Source organism: Nestor notabilis, unplaced genomic scaffold, assembly GCF_000696875.1.
Source record: "Nestor notabilis isolate BGI_N333 unplaced genomic scaffold, ASM69687v1 scaffold8776, whole genome shotgun sequence".
NCBI lineage: Eukaryota > Metazoa > Chordata > Aves > Psittaciformes > Psittacidae > Nestor > Nestor notabilis.
In genome coordinates, this window is record NW_009931444.1 from 50249 (window position 1) to 74898 (window position 24650).

At 43.1% G+C, this 24650-nt stretch overlaps 1 protein-coding gene across 1 annotated transcript in view; it reads left to right on the forward strand.

Moving 5' to 3' along the window:
- Positions 1-4049: 4049 nt before the first annotated feature.
- The window catches only part of LOC104406806 (hephaestin-like protein 1), a 34076-nt gene continuing 13475 nt past the window's right edge, over positions 4050-24650 (forward strand). Inside the window, exons 1-10 of the mRNA XM_010015901.1 lie at positions 4050-4162; positions 14342-14586; positions 15366-15578; positions 17387-17566; positions 18546-18800; positions 19852-20020; positions 20767-20903; positions 21074-21205; positions 23823-24034; positions 24469-24619. Of these exons, the coding sequence (XP_010014203.1) occupies positions 17443-17566; positions 18546-18800; positions 19852-20020; positions 20767-20903; positions 21074-21205; positions 23823-24034; positions 24469-24619 (1180 nt within the window). The 5' untranslated portion in view covers positions 4050-4162; positions 14342-14586; positions 15366-15578; positions 17387-17442. The remainder of the gene's footprint in view (positions 4163-14341; positions 14587-15365; positions 15579-17386; positions 17567-18545; positions 18801-19851; positions 20021-20766; positions 20904-21073; positions 21206-23822; positions 24035-24468; positions 24620-24650) is intronic.

The following is a 24650-nucleotide window of genomic DNA, read 5'->3' on the forward strand; positions in this document are numbered from 1 at the left end:
CAGATCCTTGTTATTCTTGGCATTATAGCAGCCTTCTTGTCTTTCCAACAGTTTCAGCACTCAGAGTTGGGCTGCTCCTGGGAAGTGCTGTGTATGGCAAGGAAGCCTTTCTCATCAAAGTCCTATCCAGAATTGCAAATAGATGCCTTGGAGAGCACCTGTTTTTTGAGATTTCCAACCTACCAGTGTGAACTCACAAGATCAAAGTAGTTCAGATACACCTTGTATGACTATCCAAGATTATAACATGAGGTTTACTTTCTGCTCAGAAAATGATTAGAAAGTGCAATAGAAATTGTTTTTCACAAATGTACAATGAGGCTTTTGCATTTAATATGTGTTTGTGGTTGAAGAATGTGGGAAAACTGAGAAGGAAGAGTATGGCTTGGTTAAAAGACTGGTGAGAAATTTATGAGGGTGTAACTCAGTTCCCAGGTTTACCACAGGCACTCTTTGTCACCTTGGGATGGTCACTACAGACAGAGCTCCATATTGGTGGCAACACCAGCTAAGGGTAATCTTATGCTGGAAACAGCCAGACTAATTGCCCAACCTGGACTGCAATGAACACACAAACCAACATAGCAGAGGGACCAGGAAGGAATGTCTATGAATGGGATCTCTACTGTTATCAAGAAGAAGCAGAGGGAACAGTGTAGTCAATCTTCTTGAACATCAGCTCGTGGTCTGCTCAATGGAGAATGCAAGGTGGGTTTCAGTAGTAGGCTGTCTGAATAAAGTCCTTATCTGTGAACTTATGTCACCTAATTTCAAGGAACTGCAGAAGATCAGCACATCTAGCATCTCTCTTCACTGACCTTATGACCAACACAAGGTTAACTTAGGTATTCTAGTTGGCCCAAGTCTGGGCTTAGTTGATTAACTTAAGATAATTATTGCAATCATTCCAGATGTGCTTAAAAAGAAAGCTCCACTGGTGATGTTTCAGGTCTCATTTACAAACTGGTGCTCAAGATGTTTGCTCTTCAGACCTGTGAACATGGCTCCTCATTACAAAACTTCGAAATGCAACCATGCACTAATTTTAGCCTTCAGAGGGACGGAAAGTCTCAGAGGAGCCAGTATCTAAGCCTTTTTCTGAAAGGATCCTGAACAAAGTGACACACTTAATCCCATTACCTCACTGCTGGAGGGGAGCTTCCCAGAAATTTTCCTTATGCAAGGGCAAAATAGCTGTTCTTTCATCTTTTTCTGAGTCATGCCCACAGCACCTCTCCGGAATGTAAATGTGCCTGGGTTAAATGATGTGACAAGGTGATTAAGTGTTAATGTGTGGATGCAAAGGGTATACAAGTTGCCAGATCTAGTAAATGCTGAAGCCAAGCTAAGGCGTTTACCAGACTTACAACACATTGCTGATATAGGGTGCTAATGCCCACAGATTATTCCTGTTACACAAATAAGTTTTACAGTAATAGACAAAGAAATTAACTTCCTATTTGAATTTTGGATTGTTATTCTAGCAAGAAAGCAACCAGGATCCAATCCTGGGCACAAGAGAAGCAATAGAAAAACTAGGACATAGCACTATTATTATTTAAATGACTATAGTGAAGTCAGGTGCCAGCTCAGAATTGGACACTCCCCCTTCCTGTTCCCCATTAGCTCAATGCATTTGAGTTATGTGAGTCCATGTATGTATCTATTTATGTTTAACATATAACAGAATTCTTTAGTTACAAAAAAGCAAACAGGCAGAAGGTCATAGCAGAACTGTCTGGATGAAACTTGCCCTGTACCTGGTCTTTAAATATCTCTAATTCTATGCAAATGGCTGATTTAGCAACTGAACTCTATACGATTTCATTCAAAGTGCATGTTACCCTCTAAATAAGCATATTTCCTATTCAAATGCAAAATCCTTACTACTTTATGACAATGAGTATTTGCATAACAGGCACCCAGTTCAGTAAACTTGGGTGCTTGAGTGACTGAGATGAAGTCTGTAGCTCACCTGGGCTTGGGACAGATAATCTGGGCAACAGAAATAATCACTACAGGAGGCTGCAGGGTCCCAGCGAGGACCTGTTAACCTCCAAGTGCCACCTTGGCCTTTCCACAGCCTCATAACCCACCAGCTGACCCATCGGTCCCACCACAGCTTCATGTTTGAGAGCTGTGCCTCTGCCTGTCCTGCAGTCATTGTCTTTCATTTTGCTTTCTTAATGATGCCTTTTAGAACCACAGTACTTTTAGCTGGCATCGTTTGAGTAACCAAATGACACAACAAAGCAATGGAAAAGGAAGATAATATTTAAACATCCATATTTTGGAAGAAAGAATACAGATTGACGTAAGAGGTTGTGCAGCATATGGTTTGCAGCAGAAAAATGAAGAGACGAGCAAGGTCTTCAAGGTTATCAGGAAGTCTGTGAGTGCTGCTTCTGAGTATCATAGAATCATAGAATCACAGAATGGTTTGGGTTGGAAAGGACCTTAAGATCATCTAGTTCCAACCCCCTGCCATGGACAGGAACACCTCACCCTAGACCATGTTGCCCAAGGCTCTGTCCAACCTGGCCTTGGACACTGCCAGGGATGGGGCATATACCTGACATACAGGAGCAGGATCTCTGTACATTGGTATTGTCCTATCACTTCTCCTTCTCAATGTTTGTCAATTAAATGATATTGGGCTGCTGTGAACCTCATCTACTTTTTGAGTTACTCTCTGTGTGGCTTCAGGCACCTGCACACAGTGAAGGAGAGAGGCGTTCAGCACAGCTGATTGTACATGTAGTTGTTGCTGTTGCTTGTTAGAGGGTGAACCTCATGCAACTGCTACATAAAACCACATTCACATCACTGAGGTCTTCACTGACGACATTAAAACTGTGGCTACCAAATTCATTTCTGAAGCCTCTTACATCCCTAGCCATGAGTAACCATTAGTTTCAACAGGAAGAAGTCAGATGGTTCTGGAGCTGAAAGGGGAATTTCACAACTATTGAAGCTCACAATGAGTCTCAAGAATAATGCTGTATTCCAGAACTGCAACTTCTTATGTCTTTAGTTGGTTAAAAATTAGTAAGAGTGCAGTAGGATTTTGCAAAGTGTCTTGTCACCTCAGAGATTTCTTTGGGGATGTTTCCTAAGTGGTTTAGAATATCCTATCAGGTCATAGTCATATAGTTTTGCATTTGGCTTTGCCAAAATGGTAATAGAGATGTCCTCTTGGAGGAAGTTAAGCTGTAAAGGGAGGGACTGATTTTCTAGAGAGCTACGTGGGCACACTAATTACCATGGTTAATAAAAGGGTCATCTTTGTGTGCCTCAATTCTTAAGTGTCCAACTGGAAAGACTTTACAAGGGCTCTAATTTCCAGAAATGTTTGTAAAGAAGGGCCTCATTTTGGGCACTTGAAAACTGAATATGTTCAGATCACTTGCAGTGTTAATAAATGGGTCAGAAAATCCCCCTTGAAGAGGTACTGGCAATTTCTTTCTCTCTCTCTGATAATGCTGGATTATAAGCTAGTGTTACATCATTAAAAATACCCCAATGAAGGCAGCAAGATGCTAGCTTCAGAAATGTCAGACATCATAAAAGAGTTACAATAAAAATTAAAAAAAAGATTTTGGCAGGAATGGCAAAAATACAAAAAAACCCTACAAACAACCAACCCAACCCTGCCCCCGTATGCCACACCACCTAGGCTGGAAAAAGAATAACAAAAGAGCATCCAAACTTCCAAAAAACACCAACTGGCTCCAGCCTGACAGGTGAGTGAGCAATTTACACATTCACCGAAGGATTGGCAAAGGTCCTGCCATGACAGCAACCTCCTCCCTAGCCCTGCTCTGCATAGGCAGGCTCTCTACCTATCCCAGTCCTAACCTGCTGAAAAGGAGGAGCTTTGCCCTGTCCATTCCTTATTTATAACTTGTCGAGAGCTGGGAGGGAGGGGTGAGCTCTCTGTGGTGCATCCTGCTGCTGCCTGCCCGCTGCCAGACTTGCAATCACAGCTACAAATGCCTCCCGCCCAGCGTGGTGGCTGCCTTTGTGCTCTTGGATTCCTCTGCCTGTTTGCAGTGGTGGAAGCAAAGACGAGAACTTACTACCTCGGGATTGTGGAAGAGTACTGGGACTATGCACCATCTGGGAAAAATCTGATCACAGGAGAAAACCTCTTGGAGGACAAGTAAGTCTCTGATAAATTGGAGATGTGTTGACAGCTCCGAAGAAAATTGACTGATGTGGTTAATGTTGCTGTAAATGTCTTAAGATGGCATCTTTCTTGGTTTTCTTCAGATGATGTTGTCATAAGTGAGTTTTCAGCTTCAAGGCAAGAGTAGACTGGTTGACTTCTCTTCCACCATGGTTGATTAAACAAAGTGATTGTGTGTACTGAAAGTGACATTAAGGATTTGATATTTAAAAGAAAAAAAGTGAGATAGTGGGCTCCGTGCGTTTCATGGAGATGCAGGTGTTTTTGGGACTTGCTGTCCACAGGCAAATTGCAACTTTGCCATAATCAAGCACAGCTCTTTGCAATAAGACATAGAAGTCTGTTCAAGTGGCAAAAGAGTTTAGGTTTTCTCCCTGTGAGATGATAAAAGCTGGGGATTTGGTATAACTTTGTAAAATTCAGATGTGTGTAGTACCTACGAATGAGACACAGGTAGATGGGCCACATATCCCTGCAATGTATGCAGCTGTGGAGACCTCCGTTTAGGGAATCTATTTAGGTAAGTGCTTGAATATACAAGAGTGAATGGTTATACTGAAGTCCCAGCAATCAGCTGTGCTGAAACTGATGTGCACAGGTAAGCACAGTGATGAATTGAGCCTTGACCAGTGAAAAACATGAGTCTGTTCTTGTGCTTGCACTGCTGGGGTTGGTGGCATGTCCCTCACACACCAGGAGAGCTGGCCTGGATATTGGGATGGGGATGTCACAAACCCTTGGTGCTGCTCTACAACATGAGCTTCAAACACGTATAGGAGTGGTTTTAAGATGTCATTGATATCTTTGACATATAGAGATAGTTTGGGGGTACTTCCTCTGAGTCTAGGCTTGGGGTTGGGGTGGGAGCTATGAGTGACCGAGGAGGTCCTGGAGTCCCTAGCAGGTCTGGAGGCACTCTGGGAGCTGGATGCTGTGTCCTGGCAGTTAGAAGTGAAAATGTCCTTTCTCATTTTTTCGGAAATCCCAGGAAATGCCAGACTTTTCTCTGGTGAGCAGTAATTTAAGAATCATTCTCAGTTGGACGTTATAAAGGAGATTATTTGCCACAAGTGGGAGGCAAGAAAGAGTTTTATTTTTCAACACTTCTTTATGCTTCTGGTTTTAACAAGTAGATGTCCCAGGTAGCATCCAAGTCAATAGATGTTACATTTATAGGTAGAATCCAGGCTAATAATTGTTCCTAGCCTATGAAAATAAGCTTTACTGGAAAGGTTGTTCTTCAGTTGTGTTAAACACTTGAATTTATCACTTCCCTACGCTTTTTAGCAAAGGATTAATTTTTCCATTCCCTAAATAGAGAGGGAAGTTTCTCACTAAACTAGTGAGAGGGAAGACCCCTCACTAAAAATAACTCAGCTCTAAGTGAAGAGCAGCTACTTGTAAATCCACCCCAATATTACAGAGAGATAGGTATCTGTTCTGAAAATTGTACTTTAAAAGCTGTCTGCACTTTGTGCCCCCTGAATATCAAGTGGCGCATTTACCTTAAAGTCTGTGACATAAATGTGATCCCTTTTACGTGGTATGACAGGGAGGGAAGATAGTTTATGTCTTCAGTCATCATTGTAATGTAGTAATTACAAAATGTTAATTCCAAAGGGTTTACCCACAGAGGATTTTAATGTGGACTCTACATTCAAAGCTGGGGAGCTGTTTGCAAAGCTGGGGAGCTGCTTGCAATGAGCTCCCTAAATGCAGGATAATCAAATGATTCTTGTAACTAGTTTAGTCCATTTCCAAACTGTATTGAGCTGAGACAGAATAAAGTGCTATATTCTGGAATAACAGTGTGTCTGTATAAACATGAGGACTAAATAGTGAACTGGTAATAGCTATTTTGACTATTCAGCTCTTTAGGATAACCTCTAATGTAAATTTAAAGCATTATACTAATGGGTTACTTTTCAGCTAATTAATTGGTTTATACGGATAGTATCAAAAACACAGTTCCATAAACAAACTTAAGGATCGGTTCCTAGGTAGGGACAGGAATGCATTTTGAGCCAGCTGTGTCCTGCAAGCAGCCACGCTCATGCTCATTGAAGCTAGCACTTCTCACCTGGTGGTGCATCCTCACAGCACCCATCTGATGGGGCACTATCCCAGTTTTATCAATAGGGAAGTGAAGATAAAGAGGTTGCAGACAAACTGTTCATCTTTGAAAGAGTCAGTGCATACACATAAAGGAATGCTCCCTTTGATTCCAGCTAGTCCACAGAGATATAATCAAAACCACCCATTCTTCAACACTTAATAGAAATGCTGAATTAGCAAGTGTGTAATGGAAAGCGTTACGTTACCTGGATCGGATAGTGAGGTTTAAGAGGTGATTTTCAATGTTGCTGTGCCAAAGTCAATAATACTTTCCTCAGCCTATTAAAACCTATAGTTTTTAGCAGTAAAGAGGAGAAAGGAGACTTCAGTAACTGAGGCATGGGGCTGGAAATCAGGTGAGCTGATTCTGGTACCAGGCATAGCTACACTGCTTAGTTCCCACTGTGCTGGTGCTGAGTGAGCTGCCTCCAGAGCCAGGAGCCGTAGAGCTGCATCAGCACCTCCCTGGGTGTGAGCTGAAAAGGCTGCCAGAGCTGATTAATGCAGCCCTTCGTTAACACAACTATTCTGCTTGGATGCTAATTTTTATTAGTCCTGGTGTTGCTGCTGTGCTCAAGGGCCAGCCTGCTGCTTGCACAGAGTTAGTATCTTACCGGGCATCGGTGTTTCTTATGTAAAGAGAGTAATGAGTCTGTTCGACTCTGCCATTTGTCTTGTTTACTTGAAGCCTCAAGCTGTTCCACTAATGCTTGTAATTTGGAGTGTTATGAATGAAACCAAAGCATTTCACTCTCGGTTTATCCTTCAGAAATTAAACTGACATTCTCTGTAGCACACAGGAATTTGGAAATCACAGATCTAAATTACAGCCACTGAGGCCAGGTGAACTGGGAAGGTGTTCAGCATGCCCTCCCACCTGATATTAACTGGAGAAAGACTTGGCTTCATTAAAGCATAGTGGACTGGACACACAGGGTGCAAGGTGCTGTCAGTGTTGCTGGACCTGCTGCAGATCCCTATGAGATTTTGTAGGTTAGGGCATGAATACTGCTGCAGTCAGAGGGTGAGCTCAGACATTGCCTGCTCCCTTTAATGGTCACATTAGCAATGGCCTTTCAAGAGAAGAATACACCTAGGCTTGTGGCTTGACGTACAGCAGTATTTTTCTCCCTGCTGTGGCTCAGCCCTCAGGATTAGAGTTTGATTGACAATCCCTTTAAATCAATTTGGTACTAGCAATAGGACAATGGGTAATGGGTTTGAACTAAAACAGAGGAAGTTCAGGTTAGGTATAAGGAAGAAGCTCTTTACTGTGAGGGTGGTGAGGCACTGGAACAGGCTGCCCAAAGATATGGTAAATGCTCCGTCTCTGACAGTGTTCAAGGGCAGGCTGGACAGAGCCTAGGGCAGTACGTTCTAGTGTGAGGTGCCCCTTCGCATGTCAGACTGTTGGAACTAGATGATCTTAAGGTCCTTTCAGGTGCGTTCTAGTGTGAGGTGCCCCTTCACATGTCAGAGGGTTGGAACTAGATGATCTTAAGGTCCTTTCCAACCCAAACCATTCTGTGATTCTATGCTATAACAGCTCACCCCTTTTTTTTAGACCACCAATGTTGCATTTATCTGGGCCAAGTCTTGCATCCACCAACAGTAACGGGTGGTTTTTGTTACCACAACATCAAACACAGTTTGTACAGTTTGCCTATGAGGAGATCCCACCCAGATAAATGACAGTGAAACTGTCGTCACAAGTACTAAACTAATGGCCAAGTCATCATGCGGCCAAACGACCCAATTGCATCAGCAGAGATGAGCACTGTGGGAAGGGTCAACATCAAAAGGAAATTCAAGGTAAAATCCTGGCTCTAATAAAGCCTGAGAGGAGTTTTGTTGTTGACTTCATGGGAAGCAGAAGTTTATTCTGGGAAAGAAACCATTATAACCACACTTAACTGGCGACACCTCAGAGCTTTGTCTTAGGTTTTATGGGTTTGATTGACTCTTCCGTGGCTCATGTGGGTCAGAAATGGCCTAAAACACCCTTTGAGGACATCGTGTCTCTTTTTTTCAGGGACAGACAACTTACTTTGGTGTTTGATGCTCTGTGGTCAGGGCATCATCTGCAAGTGTGAGTTGACACCACTGGTTCCCTTCCACTGGTCCCCTTCCACTGGTCATCCCTCTAGCATAGATATTGGCCATCACAGGGAGTCATGGTTTGGCAGAAGGTTACCCTGAACAGTCTACATCACCCAGGGTTAAAATGATTGGGGCAGACTGGAGCCGTGGGCACAGTTCTGGCTTGCTTCAGCCACTGGAGAAATGGGGAACTTTGAAGAAAAAACCCTGATATAAACCCAGCCATAAAGTATGGTTGGGAGACAGGTGCCCCCACCGTGCCCATGGCAGGTGGGTTGAAACTAGATGATCTTAAGGGCCTTTACAACCCAGACCATTCTATGATTCTATGTGAAGAGGGTAGAGCATAAGGAAGGTTTCACCACTAACAGATTTTAGGGAACAAACCCATAAAGGTAGTTCTTTAAATGGTTGTCTGTGTAAAATCTATGGCACTTTGGTAGAACATTGGTAATAGAAGAAAGTTTGCATTTGCCTACAGTTGCACCCAGGAGCATACAGTGACTATTGGGCACGTATAATCGAAGGAGAAAATTCGGGACTCCATATCCGGTAGTTATTTGAAGTACTTTTCCTGGTGATTACAGTGGCAAACAAACTCAGCAGGCTTTGAAATGGTATTGGTGGGAGATCTGGCTCCAGTCTACTGAGGAGTTTGGCCATGCATAATGTGTAGCTCTTGCCATTTCTTACCGCACACTACTACAGTAGTTACTACTACTCTTAACATAGTACTCGTGTAAGCACCTCTTGAAAAAATAACCTCTATTAGGTTGTAGCTCTGTTTCTTAAGATCAAAGGTAACATAAACACAGTTAAAATGTCGGCAAAATACTTTTCCTGTGTGATAAAAGAAATATGTGTAGAAATTACACTTAGCTCATGGTTCAACCCTGAGATGGCAAATTATCTGCATGTCCAGTCTTGATGTGAAGCAGAATCTACATGACACTCTTGTTTTACTCTTTCTCTCATTTGGAAGAGTTGTAGTGTTCATCATTGCAGGGACATGAATGTCTATAATTATGTTCGTACTTATTTTAAGGAATTAGAGTTAATTCTCTGTTAATAACTTCCTGTCCCACTCATGTACACTGCCAACTTTTCTTGGATCTTAAGAACTGCTGAGAGTGGTCAACTGGAAAAATGAGATCAAGCACAGAAATAAAAGGCAGGATTTGCATGGCTTTCTTAGTCTGAACAAGATGTTTTATGTCCTGATTCACAGCCTGTATACCTCTATATGTAACCTCAAGACTGGCTTGACTAGAGGAGATGGAGGGAATTCAGGAAGCTTGCATGGGTACAGCTCCAGAGGATGGAGAATTCCCTTTTCCTATAAGAGATGGACTAGCTGATCATCACAACTTTCTGTACATGAAGCACGGGCTGACAACCGCATTGGAGGGAGATAGACAAGACTTAGGAGAGCAGCTTTTACATCGGCACAAGATCAAAAAGATGGAAGAGGTTCAGGCAGCAGTATCACAAAGCCACCAGGAGGATGAAGCAGTTTGAAGTGAGCAGAGATGCATGGGGAAGCAGACAGAAGGTTTGTCTTGTGGCAGGAGAGAAATGACAGATAAAAGATGTTTTGACAGGGAGTATCCAGTAGAATAGGCCAATTGTGATCACTGGAAGAAAGAGACAAAGGCAGATTCACAGAACATCTATTAAACTGGATGTTTAAACATCCATATATTACAGCAGTTAGAGAAATCCCTGCTGCAGTAACATATTGGAAAGTCAGTGGGTGGAAAAGAATGAACCAGGAGATGCATTTGAAGGGGATGTTTAACTCAGTGGTTGAGAACATGAAGTGTTTCCCAAGGAAGTAGACATCATCAAAAGAAGACAGGGAATGGTGTTTGAGAGCTGTTGTCAAAGATAGGAGATGAAAGGTCAGTAGGACACTATCCTGAAGACAAGAAAATCTCCAGGGGACTCAGGAGATGGGTGGAAGGAACTGTGGGGTGGGTGATGCACTGGTATGAACGGCACTGGCAGCAGAGACTTCATGGAGCACTGAGAAGAAGCTCTCATTGAAAGACAGAAGAAGGATGGGGGGAAAAGCTCTGTGGTCCAGTGATGGAGAGCAGGGGCCATGGCACTGGGGCTGTGCCAGCTGCCTCCAGCACATCTCTGGCTGCACTGTAGCGGTGGAGAGACATAGCAGCCCCACAGTGTGGCTACATGCTCATGATCCAGGCATCTGGGAGTGCAGAGGAGAGGTCGCTTGTACCCATGCATCCTTTCTACCCTGCTCTGGTGAGACCCCACTTGGAGTGCTGTGCCCAGCTCTGGAGTCCTCAGTACAGGAGAGATAATGGACCTGTTGGAAAGGGTCCGGAAGAGGGCCACAAAAATTATCAGGGGGATGGAACATCTCTCCTATGAGGAAAGGTGAGAGAGTTGGGGCTGTTCAGCCTGGAGAAGAGAAGGCTTCAAGGAGACCTTATTGCGGCCTTTCAGTTCTAAAAAGGGGCCCATAAGAAAAATGGGGACAGACTTTTTTGCAGGGCTGTTATGATAGGATGATAGGTTTTAAGCTAAAAGAGGGAGATTCGGGCTGGAAGTGAGGAAAAAATCTTTACGACGCGGGTGGTAAAACTCTGCCACAGGTTGCCCAGGGAGGTGGTGGATGCACCATCCCTGGAGACACTCCAGACCAGGCTGGATGCGGTTCTAGGTAACTGATCTAGTTGAAGATGTCCCTGCTCATTGCAGGGGGGTTGGAACTAGATCACCTTTGAAGGTCCCTTCCAACCTAAACTGTTCTGTGATTCTGTGAGCTCCTAGGGCTGATGACACTAGCTCCAACGTGGGCAGTCTTTCTGCAACGGACTTTGAGCACTGCAATGTGCAGCACAACTACACTTGTAAAGAGGCAAAGAGCTACTGCCTACTTGCAAGGCTGTGGTGGGCACCCAAGTCTTCCTGGATGAAATGGGGCAGTCTGGACACCTAGAGTAAGACTCACAGCACAGTGTGCTCTGTTACTGGGTACCGAGGGCAACCTAAAGGATGTGCCGAAAATACATGTCTGTATAGACAGAAGAACTGGGCTCTACCTCTCCTGGACAGAAGGAGGAGTGAGACTGAAGTGTCTGCAACCCAAGAAACTCCCAAACATCAGGGAATTTTGGGTAGGAAACTTCTGTCCTTTGGAGAGTGTGGATAAAGGAGGAACAGAAGTTATGAAAGAACCTGAGTCTGTAACAAGGGCATCAGTGGCATGTATGATTTCTCTCCCAGAGTTCATTGGTTGTTTTCTTTTGGACAATGATTAAGCAAACCCCATAATTAACCAGGGCTAAGAGGCCAGGTTGCTCCTTTCATGCTGTGATCCGTTTCTGGCTCCATGACTCTTGTGTTGCTTGATGCCCTGCGCAGAAAAACATCACCTACACTGTGACTGGCTGCACCTGATACCCATTGCTCTGACAGTGGGCTCTGCAGCTCTGAATGAGTGGAGGATTTGAATGGGCTTCCTTTCAGAAAGCTGGCACTAAAAAGACTTCTTTTCCTGACTCCTAGATGGCTTTAAGTAGAAGACAGGCACAGATCTAGACAATAGAGAAGCTACAGGATGTCTTAGGCAATGAGAAAGTCTCCAGTGCCTAAAACTACAGGGGTTTTTGTGCGTTTTCTTGAACCTCAAAACCTAACTGGATTTTGTAATCCCTAATCAATGCATTTAAAGGATTTAGACTCATGTCAAGCATCTGACAAAGCCTGATCAAGAAGTGCATTTTTCTGGGGTACAGTTCTCCTGCAGGAGAGGCTGTATCCTGAGGGTGTAAAGTTGTGGGAGAGTGTGCAATGTTGTCTGGCCAGAAAGCCAAGGGCATAAGGGCACTGTTGTCATGAGGAAAGCATGGTGCCACTGCAGCACCTCATTTACAGTACTTGGTGGCTGATGAAATGGGAAAAATTCTGCTGAAAAAACATCTCCTGAAAATAAGTACTTTCTGGAGAGAAAAAAAAATAGGGGAAAAAATCTATTTTATTTATTTTCCTACAGAAAATTTCTTTTAAAACATTTTAAAAATCAATTTCTAATTCGAATTAGGGCATAGCCACATGAAGGCATCGCCATGAGGTAAGGAAGCATGTGCATTTACACTGCACTACTGCTGATGCCACCTACTACTTTGTGGTAGTACTCTTGTAGCAGCTCTTCCCCCTAGGTGTTGGAAGGTATCTTCTCTTGGTGGGCATGGTGTGACTCGCCAGGTCTTGCTACATATGCAGACAGTTACTACAGACCTGCTAATTCACTGAAAATCCAGACTTCTTGGCAACTCAGTCCTTAACCACGCTTTTCAGGTGTATTTATCTGACACGTTATTCTGTGAAGCAACAGACTGAGAAGCTTCTGTCCCTTGCCCTCCATCCTAGCCAACTTATTCTGCTGCAGCAGTATCATTGGCAATGTCTCTATTTGTACAAAGCACATTTTTCAATGAAAAAGCATTCTTTTTGGAGGCTTTTGTATCGCTTCAGGGACTGGCTTAGACAGTGGTCATGGAGGTCACAGATGGGGGATGTTGTGAGTTGTGGCTTGAAAAGGGAGAGTAATGGATCTTATGGTGAAGAAATTATAGTAGATTATAGTTCATCTCATATGACATCCAGCGTGTAGGTTGCTGGCACTGCACAAAAGCACCTACATATAACTGGTTCAATCAGATGAATTGGCCAGTCAGATAAACTCACTTTAAACACAAAATTGCTGTATTTCTGCCTGTGATACTTCAGGAAAATTCTAGCTCAGCTTTTTTATGAGTTTATTAGGAAACATGAAAGTTCAAACAGTCTTCAGGGGATGCAGAAACTCATGGAGTAGACAACTACGGTGAAATTTGTCATTCTATCCACTGCTGGTTGTGTAACAAAGGGGTTCATTTCCACCTTCTTTGTGGAAGGAAGGGCATGAAGAATGTGTATCGTACTTGTCAGCTGTAACTTGGAGAGAAGTAAAAGAAGATTTTATATCATAACAGAAGGGATGAGCCTGGCTTGGCAGTGTGATGTTACAGTTAAAAGGGAAAAACTAATTTCCATCTGTGTAAGAAACATTTACTGGGAGCACCTCTGCCTTTAGTTGGAATATTACTTGCCTATTGTGTGAAGCTCTTGTGTTCAGACTTCAAAAGATATAGAGAAATAATGGAAGACTTTCAGAAAAGAGCTTCAGGAAAGATTTGTGGCATGAAGAATGTCAGTGTACTTGGTTTGTGCAGAAGGGTAGAAAGCAATTTAGTCAATTAATTAAAACTTATGCAAGTGCCTGCATAGAAAAGAAGTTCTTGATGGTATGTGGTTTCTTTGATCTGAGAGAGGGCTTGATGGGAACCAGTGGTTGAAGTGTGGAGCTAGATGATATTAGACTACAAATGCAATTCAGGATTTGAAGGGAGCAGGTATTTAATAGCCATAATATGTCAACCACTGACCTTATGGTGGGTTCTCCATCATTTGGAGTTGCTCTAAGCAGACTCTGGAATGTAGAAATGATGTATTTAATGCAAAATATTTCCTGCCACTCCTCTGGGGTGTCAAACTAGTTGCTTGGAATTGTTCTTATTTGGTTTTCTCTTCCTTCTGAACAGTCATGCTTTCAGATGTTAGGTTTCAAACCTTCAAAACAGGCAGAATCTGCTAAAACTGTATAGAAAGGCCTGAGTGGCTGATCCTCACGTGAGGACTTGTAGTAACCATGCTAAAGACCAGAACTGCAAGAGAGATGACTGTTACTGCACAGAAAGGGACTTGGACCCTGCCTAGCACTCTCCAGGTTTATTCCTCAGGTTTTATTCCACCAGCTATGCGATACACCCCTGGGAACTATTTATGTGCACTGCAAGCACCAGTTATTTGATCAGGTCTTAAATGAGGTTTTGGTCTCTAAGTTATTTTCCCTTCCCACACTAGGTTTGCAAGTGTGTATGCGACAAGAGGAGCCAACCGGATAGGACGTGTGTACAAAAAGGCTGTTTTTAGGCAATTCACAGATGACTCTTACTCCCAGGAGATCCCCAAAGCAGCATGGCTGGGGTTTCTTGGGCCAGTCCTGAAAGCAGAAGAAGAGGATGTCTTTATCGTCCATCTAAAAAACTTTGGTTCCCGCCCATACTCTGTGCATCCACATGGGGTCTTCTATGACAAGGACTCTGAAGGTAAAAGCTGGTTTGCCTTTTCCTCTCCTTTCCCCCCGGAGTAGCTAATATCACACCTAAAAGTTGTCCAAGTATTTATTGTTCTGCCCACTGACATCAGAGGACTTTAGATCATCCTCTCATAAACTCATTAGTAATTGCAGCTGATGACTAAAACCAGGAACAGCCTCGTCTCTTAAAACTTTTTGCCACAAACCTTCAACGCCTGGGCTAAATCCAGTACTGGAACAGGTTAGGTGGGGCTTTTTTCCTGAATTATTTTCCTGAATAATAAGTCACCAAAGCACCTTTCCTCCTCCCTTCTACTTCTAGTCTGTTTGAGTAGATGGAGTTCTTGTAAGTAAATGTTTTCCTACCAGTGGGGCTGTAACAGGCATGATGTAATTTTCAGATTCTCAAACCTGTGCGTGTCTGTTTTGGTTCAAGGACTGTATGGATTTGCTTACATTCATTACTCTCATCAGTTTTCTGTGAAAAGATATACAGTGTTAGCTGACAAAATCTGTAGATGACTGATGAGAGTAAAGAATCAAATAAAAAATTAGGGACAATGTATTTTTAGAGTTTTGTCTACTGACAAACAATATATTTTAATTCTTAACATTTTTTGATGGTATTATGAAAACTTCTGGTATTTTTCACAATTTCTCAGTGTTTCTGTTTGTGAGTGCTGTTATTATTTTACAAATCTGTGATAAAATAGAAGAAATTACACATTTATTTAAGGAAAACAGTTAAGGGGGGGCCTAAAAGCTTCCTTTTTCCTTTTAATGTATTAGGAGCACTTTACCCTGATGGAACCGGTGGTAAAAGCAAAGAGGACGACTTTGTTGTTCCCGGTGGAAATTACACTTACACATGGCCAGTAAGGAAAGATTATTCCCCAACTTTGGCAGACTCAAACTGCTTGACTTGGATTTACCATTCTCACATTGACACACCAAGAGATATTGCATCTGGTTTAATTGGGCCACTGCTGGTTTGTAAAAAAGGTACTGAGCTAGAAACAGTGACAAAGCAGCCCCTCTGCCAAGCTTGGCATCTTAACAGTCATTTTTGCTTACAGGTATAAACCTGATGGTCTAGAGTCTATCCCTACATAGCCCATAAAAAGGGGCAAGGAATAGCTGGGCCATTCCAGGAGCATCCCAGGGTAGGTATTGTAGCTCTGGGACAACCCCCTTCCTGCTCCCCTTTGGCTTCACAAGACATTTGCCTCGGCTGGTGGAGGGACTGCAGCATGCTCTGTGGCCAGCCAGTCATGGCCGAGACCAAAAATAAATGGTCCCAAACTGAGATCATTGCAGGACAAGCAAAGGACTCATTGACCAGGAAATGAAAACAAGGCTGGGCAGGTGACTTTGGCATTGGCATTTACATATTTGAAACCCCAATGTTCTTCGTCATTTTTCCCCCATACAGATTATATATCTATTTTTGTTCAGGAGTTGTTTGTTACAACCATATGGGGATGTGCACCGAACTGCTGAGGTGGCAGCCTGTCCCGTGTACTTTATAGCCTGCTGATTTTGCACTGGAGCCAACAGGGACCATGTACTACCTCTCTCCCCTCTATCAGTTCAGCCATCCCTTTCTCCCCCTGGGCATGTGTAACTCTGCCACCTCTTTTCAGTACTTCCCACAGTACAAAATCAGCCCTGATTTTATATACAGAACATGTAAGTGAAGCAGGTCTTGTACATGGAAAAGAGAAATACTTCAATGTGGGAAGGATAGGCCTGGTCTCCAGCTTAACTCACACAATTAAAATGTCTCAGACTTACATTCTCCCAGAGAGCTTTTGAATTCTGCAGAGCTGCCTGAGTATATGAAACTGAGCCAATGACTGCAATAATACATGAAACCAGGAGATAGCACATTCAGAACAGTCCTAGCCTGAAAGGCCAGGTTATCTGCATGTTTGCTCTTGAATGCATCAAGGTGGATATCTGCATGATGCTACTGCTGTAGCCCTCTGTCCAGAGGTGGTGTGTGGCTCCTTACAGGACTGACAGCAAGGCTCTGGGGCTCCCTTCAGTAGGAGACAGGGGAAGCAAAGCTTTTCTTGGGTTCAGAGGTAGACTGAATGATTGGATGAAGTCTAAACCTGTCAGTGAGTATTAATAGGCTGATCAATATTGCCACTCCTTTAGTCTCAGGTTGTTCTCCGAATGGTCACTCAGATAATGATACTGAACTTAGCCTGGACAGATTATTTTCATTCTGCCTTCAGCCTTCTTAAATTTGACTATCTACTCCTAGATAATTGTCCAGGCTCTGTTGCTAGTCCATGGATGGCGAGCCACATTTAAATGGCCATTCCGAGGGTATGGTTCACCAGTCACTTCAATGCAATGGAAATGCAACAGAACTTGCCTCTCCTCAATTCCTGGTCAAAATAAAAAGTCACTGGTTTCTGGCCCTATCAGTCAGGCCCATGACCTGGCTTACTGTGTAGACACAGAGCTGTTAACACTGACTGAAGAGCAGGGTTGGGTGCAGTGGGACATAGATGGGGAAAATGGGACCACAGATATTGGCAGATACTAGTGCTTATGTCAAATTAAAGTGATCCTGAAATATCAGCTTAACTTAGACAAGATGAACTTGCCTTCTGGAGGCACTCATCTGTTCAAAGTCTGTTGGGGGGCGAGCAAAATTAGGTGAGTTTCAAAATTAGGTGCCTATAGATCATGGGCAGAGCACTGTATTTCCTCAAGTGCTCCAAAATTATTGTCACTTTTAAATTCTATCCTCTCCAAGGCTTTTTTTATCACTTTCCTTTTCGTTTATGATTTAGGAACTGCAGATGAGACCTCAATAGAAGGGACTGGTGCTGCTAACGCTTTTGCCCTGATGTTTAGCATTGTAGATGAAAACTTCAGCTGGTATCTCGATGAGAATATAAACACGTTCTGCTTAGAACCAGCCACAGTTGACAAAGAGGATGAAGGTTTCCAGACCAGCAACCGAATGCACGGTGAGCAGGACTCTTGAGCAAATGGTGACCTACAGCAGTGACCAGGCTCTTTTCACTTCAGTAGGACTGTCTGTCCCTTGTGATGCCTCTCCTTTACCTGTATCAGCAGGTAAATGGGGTCAGGATGTGGAAGAAGTGCTGATAAAAAGCCTCTGCATAAATACAGCACAATGCACTGATTTACAGATTTGGCTTTCGTGCCCAGCTCTGCCATTTGTTTAGCATTTTATCTTGGGCAGCAGATTTAAGCGATTTGGTCACTGATCAGCTGTGAAAAGAGAAAAGCAATCTGCAGAGCACTTGGAGATGTGTGTATTGGAAGAGCCCAGCATTTCTCAAAGGACCCTGTGGGTGGTGAGCTGGCTGGTACAACCACTCCTTAGATATCCGTTGGCCTATAGTACGTTGTGCCATTTGGAGATCTGGTGTAAGAAGTTAAATCCAGACATTTCTCTGTATTTTGGGTGTTCCATGGAACCTAGGAGCTAAAACATTTTGCAAAGAATGAGTCTAATTCTCCTAGTGTCCTGATAAGCTGTCAGGTGGAAGCTGAGGAAGAGACAGCTGACTAGACTGATTCGACTGATATCATAATTTTCAAATCTAAATTGCTTAAGCCTGGCATATAATGGCTTATTTGTGACTCAGAATAAGAGGAAACAGATTTCAGACATGTTAAGTAGCTGCAGAACAAGTTGACTTCATTATCAGGCCTTTTTGGTGATGACTTGGCCTTTGTAAGTGTTGATATCACCCAGGAAGTTTTTCACAGATCCAACCAGAGAATTTTGGCCATTTGATCACCCAGAGCTGTAAACTGGATGTTCAAAATGATCAAGGAGCCTGTGAGGGCCTTGAAAGTGTGGACATTGAGACAGTTTCTTTCCTGGGCCAGCAAAGGATCATCCTTACAAATGGGGTCAGAGGCACTTGGCACTTCTCTTTCACCTCTCATAAAGTCTCATACTTTTGTTTTTAGCTATTAATGGTTATATTTATGGCAATCTCCCCGGCTTGGAGATGTGTGCTGACACTTCCATGTCCTGGCACTTGTTTGGCATGGGAAGCGAGATAGATATCCACGCTGCGTATTTCTATGGCCACACGTTCATCAGCAGAGACCAGAGGGCAGATGTCATTGGTCTGTTCCCAGCAACATTCATCACAGCGGAGATGACTCCTGGGAACCCCGGGAGGTGGCTGATAACGTGCCAGGTTAACGAGCACTTACGAGGTATGCTGCTATAGATCTCCCTGATCCTTCCAGAAGTTCCAGCCTTTATTATGCTTGGAAAAGAAAACTGAGAGATGTTTCCAGGATTTCACACCTTTTTTTTGGTGACTAACTGAACACTTTGGAAGTACTTCACCAGATAAACATCATGAATATGAGTTTAGTCGCCAGTGGAAATTACACATGGTGGGACAAATCTTCAGCTAGTATGAATAACTTAGCTGTGTAATTCACAAGAGGAAGGCTTGCTAGACCCAGTGCTGATGCCATGTTTTCTATGAGCAATGAGAGGACCCTTCATCATCATTTTTTGTTGTAAATAAGAAATACATAAAGAAACACATAAAAATAAAATAAAACCAATACCACATAAAAAGCACATAAAGAAAATTATGGCAGCTGAACACTTCATTGCTTTTTCCTTTACAGAAATCAGACAAAAATGGGCAGGGTTTTCAGAAACCTTAACATGAAGGAGTTTGATGATGATGTGATATTTGTGTGGTGTGATAGGCCAAAAGCACATATCATAAACTAGGTCTTACAACAGCACTATAAAGTTATCGTATCAGAGATGAGCTGGGAGAATCTTTGCTTCTGAGAACTTGCACATTGGTTTCAGTGGGATTTTCATTAGGCAAAACAGACTTGATTTTGGCAACCAACAGATCTTTTCAGTGTGGTAATAACCAGCCTCTATTTCAGTGAAAGTCAAGGGGAGGTGATGCCATTTTGCACACTTCATGAGGCACTCTGACTCCCAAAATCATTCTACCATCCTTACCCAGATTAAAGAATTGAGTAGATAAGCCAACTAAAGACTGTCATTGATGTCAGTGGGTTTCACCTGTGGCATAAAGTACCACCGTGCAAGAGAAGGGTATTAACATCTGTCCCAGTGTAGGCAGAGGATGTCTTTAAAAACAGATTACCCTAGTAATTGTTTCCAATCCATGTAGCTTCTAGAGAGTTTTGATTGTGCATTTGTACCCATGAGGTCACTAGCTCTGCAGTTGGCCAAGGACTGTCTCCAGACTCTTTCTCCTCCCAGGTGGCATGGAGGCACTGTACGATGTTCAGATCTGCCACAAAAACCTGTCTCGGCCCTCGCCACTCAGTCACAAGAGGAGATACTATATCGCTGCTGAAGAAGTGCTCTGGAATTATGGACCTGACGGTTACGATAAATTCACTGGGCAGGGTTTGAATGCCACTGGCAGGTAAGCTTTCTAGTCCTCTCCTGCTGCACTTTAGTTTCAGGAGTCAGGGTGAGACTTCCCCAGTGATTCACCAGGGCTAGGTCCTGCACTGTTATTAACTTTAATTGAAAGGGGCAGGGAGGAATGGATTTCAACAACCGTGCCAGGAAGTTAGATTCCTAACTGCAGTGCTTGGAGTTGCCTTCTGGAAGCACTTATCTTGATCCATTAAGTCCAGGGAGAAAGTGAGCCCTTTGTGCCTTTGTGAGGTACATGAAGTTCAACAGAGTTAATGAGTGTACATTGAAACTCCTTAGGCAGTTTTCACACTTACACTAGGTGTATCTCTGGAAGTGCCATAATGGCAGATTTTGCCCCCCTTTTACTACTAACGAAGATGATTTGTGTTACAGTATCTCCCAAGAAAGCTAACAAGGATTAGAAACATTGTACACAGTTAATGGCACAGGTCTTGCCCTAAGGTACTTAGAGGTAAGTTAGCATAGACATCTCCCTAAGTAAACTGGGGTTAAACACATGAAAGTCTAATGCACAATAAATGTCCATTTGTCAACTAATTTATAAATGTAATTCAAATCAGTAATTTGAATTACTGAATTTCTAGCACCCTTTGCTAGAAAAGTGTATGCTAACTAGCAGCTTGGGGGCGTCATTTGTCTTCTGTCTGGAGTCACAGCTCTATCTGAAATTAAGGCTTCTGCCTGAACCTCAGATTATTTAACCAATCCAATTTGTTAATTCCACAGTGAATCTGCAATATATTTCACACAAGGGACTGACAGAATAGGAGGGCAATACTGGAAAGTGCGCTACGTGGAATATACCGATGCAACGTTCAGTAAGAAGGTTTGGTCAGAGGACATGAAGCACCTGGGAATACTTGGTACAGTGAATATTTCCCCCTTCTGTCATTATGTTGGGTTTGAATGAAGGTCCACTTAAATCCAGAGGGGAACTTCACGCACGCAGCTGCCAATCAGCCCTCTCTTGTTTAGATGGAAATGTATTAGAAGGTAGCTCTTCTAACATGTTCTCTCACTCTTGTCTTTTAAGGCCCTGTTATAAAAGCTGAAGTGGGAGATACAGTGCTGGTTACTTTTGCCAACAAAGCCAGAAGAAGCTATAGCATTATGGCCCATGGTGTAAGCTTCAGCAAGCTGTCAGAAGGAGCTCCATATGTAGATGGTAAGTTTTGACTGTACAGCTCTAGCATCACATCCAGAATACCCGGGTCTAAAGATCATCTCTTGCTCTGCAGGTTTGCCCTTTTTGTAGATGCTAAGGCGCAGAAGGGGTGATTTGATTAATATGTACTTACCTCACATGTCACAACCCATGGGCTGGTTCTTCCCCCTGGACATATGCCAGAAAGGAGTCTAAAAGGTCCATGTTAAGCAAAAGTCACAGGCTGAATCCAGTTGATATTAATTCTAATCTAATATCGCTCCAGTGCAGTCAGTGGATCTCCTCTGGACATGCTCCAGAATTATGAAGCTTCAAATCTGGCCCGTGCTGAGTCTTTGGCTACAGCCATCCATACGGTCTGGGTTGCTTTACTCCTGGTTCTCTAATCCAGGCTGGGCATCGCCCTTGCTTCACTATCAGAATAGTCAGTGTTGGATGCAGCTTTTATCTGATTGACCTGGAATGTGAAGCAACGATAATCCATATTAATGCTCATAAATACGTAAACACTGAAATAGAGCATTTACCAAAGTTTTCCTCTCATTTGTGTAAGGACAGGATCTTCATCAAAATGTTAAATGTCATGTTTAATTGGTAGGCAACTTTTTCAGTCAGAAACAAACCCTTTAGAGGGTGAGAAGTCCCGTTTACTTTGAACATGTAGGAGAAGTGTTCTGTCACCATCAACTACGAGAGAAGCCTAGAGTTTGGGTGAGTGACTAAGATTTAGATGCCTCGAGCCAGGTGAGCTGAATCCCATCCATAGTGCTACAGAGAGCTATTGTAGCTACACAGAGCTACAGAGAGCTATTGTGGTCTCTGAAAAAGGTTTTGCTGCGTTTGTAGCACTGAAAGGAAAGGTAGGTCTCCTGTTGTCTACATTGCTTTGTTTCCACTATAACACATCAGAAAGAAATGCATGGAGCATAATCCCTCTTTGAGAACTGTGCTAAGATAATTAGGTCAACATGTAAGACTCATAACATCATGCAATAAAATCAATACAAAAGACTTTATTAAATTTGTTGTCTCCAGTTTCCGACCTTGCAACACAACAGATGTGCCAGCAGGCCCCAATGCATCATGAAACTGGTTTTTGTTAAGTCTTGAAATTATCTGCATACATCCTAATGCCACCCATGTCAGATGTAGCTCCCTGGTGGAAGTGTGGCTTCCCTCTGCTTGCAGTCCTGTTGTGCTTTCGTTTAACACTCCCCAGTAATAGCACCCATCAACACTGCACGCTTTTGGGAGGAGCAAAATCAAACCAAATCCTACAGTTTGGCAGCAGTGTGCACTGAACACCTCTGGGTCTTTACTGGAACCTGACTCCAGATTCATCAACAATCTTCTGTCCCTTCTTCTCTTCTTGTAACCCTTGTGTCCTGGATTTCATACACATTCATATACATATTTCATCATGTACATGTAGAGACCCTACAAGGGCTGTAGGTTTACACTGAAGGTAAGTGATTTTTCAAAGGCTGCACATTGACTGAGTGAGCTTATTCATGTGAAAATAGTGCACATAAATGTACCTACTGACATCTACAGATGTTTGCAGACACCTTTTTTTAACTGTGCTCTCAGAAAATACTCTTCCATGTTGCATTTGACACTTGTCCAGTCTCTGATAGCTTTCAACTCCAAATCAATGCTCTCCTTATTGAGCACTGTTGCAGGATGGATCCAGTAGTATCAGATATGGTCAAAGCAATACTCTTCTTTGTATTGTGTTTTTCAGCAAATAGTATGTGTTCATATTTAATACTGCTATTTTCATCCATGACTACATTTTCAAGAGATTTCTCTTAGAGTATTAGGAGTATTAGATCAGTAAATGCTGCTGCTGCCAGACACATCTAACAGTGCTGAGAAAATCCAGTCCATGGATGCCTAAGCATTAAACAAAATTCCTGATCTGATCTTCCTCGTAGCAAGGACCAGAAAGGTGATTTGGCATTTCTTTTTCTACAAAGGGTGCAGGGCTGACCCCTTTTCTCAATTCTCCTTTCAAGTCCCTTTTGTAAGTCCTCTCTGAGCGGATGTAGACAGTGGCTAAATTTACATGCGTGGTGCTACATCTGTGCATGGCAGCAGACAATGGCCCAAATCCTTAAACAGCAGCTTCCAAAAAAAGTAATAGCAAGCGCCCTGTGAAGGCTCTGACAGAGGTTCCTGGGCACTGCTACAAAATCAAAAAGAAATGATCACCAGGATCAGAATTGGTTTGAATTTCTAAAGAGCCACAGTTGCAGCTCTGCTCACTGATGCAGTTGCTTTGCTGGTGCTCAATGAAAAGCCAGCGTCTGTGCTTGTGCCACAGATGGACCTCACAATAGGGTAGGTAAGATGCAAAATTTAGAGCAAGCCAGACAGCACTAGAAGGTGTCTGGGTGAAGCAGTTAAACTTGTTCAATGAGTAAATGGGCTTGGTTGTCCCTATGGCACAGGACTCCAGTGAGATGTCCCCAAGGCGTAAGTGCCCAGAGTACGGGATGGTGCCCAAGCTGTGGCTGCAAGGGGGAGCTTGTCCACATAGATCAGCAGCTATGTCTGACTCCCAGCTAACGCTTGTATTCCGGAAGACAAAACCGTCTCAATTTCCTCTCTGCAGGCTATATGAAGCCAGGAGCCCACGTTAAGCCAGGTGAAACCTTCACATACAAATGGAGGGTGCCTGAAAATGGAGGTCCAACAGAGAGTGACCCCCCATGCCTGACCTATCTGTACTACTCAGCAACCGATGCTGTCAAGGACACTAACTCTGGCCTCGTGGGGCCTTTATTGGTCTGTCGGAAGAACACGCTGAATCCCGATGGGACACAGGTGCCCAACATGGACATGTGCTTGTCCCTAAAAGCAGGGTGGTGCACTGGAGTGGGGCGGGATCCCATATGGGCCAATTTGCCCAGCTCAGTTTTAAGAGATGAAACAAACGGCATTCCCCAGGGTAAAAGCTGGCCTAAGGGGATGGTTAGGAGGAGGAAACTGTAATTCCCCAGTATTCTGGCTCATCCTTAGGTTTTCCATTTTTTCCGTGTACTGATTGGCAATGAATGCATCTTTCCACCCTAATTAAGTAATGGACACTTTATTTATCCTTCTGGCTGATGGAAGAGTGCCAATCCCTGTCTCTACAAGGACATAGTAAGAAGGTGGCTGCAATTTTTTGGGGAAAGAAAGCTTTGTTAAAAAAAGAATTACTTGGGTAATTCTGCACAGGTTGATTTTTAATGTCTTGGCTTCCTTCTTGGCTACAGAAAGGAATAGACAGAGAATTTTACCTCCTCTTTTCAATCTTCGATGAGAATGACAGTTGGTATCTGAATAAGAATATCGAAGCCTTTACTGGAGACCCTTCAAAAGTAGACGAAAATGATGCAGATTTCAAGGAATCCAACAAAATGCACGGTATGAAATATCTAATGTTTGTTAATGATAC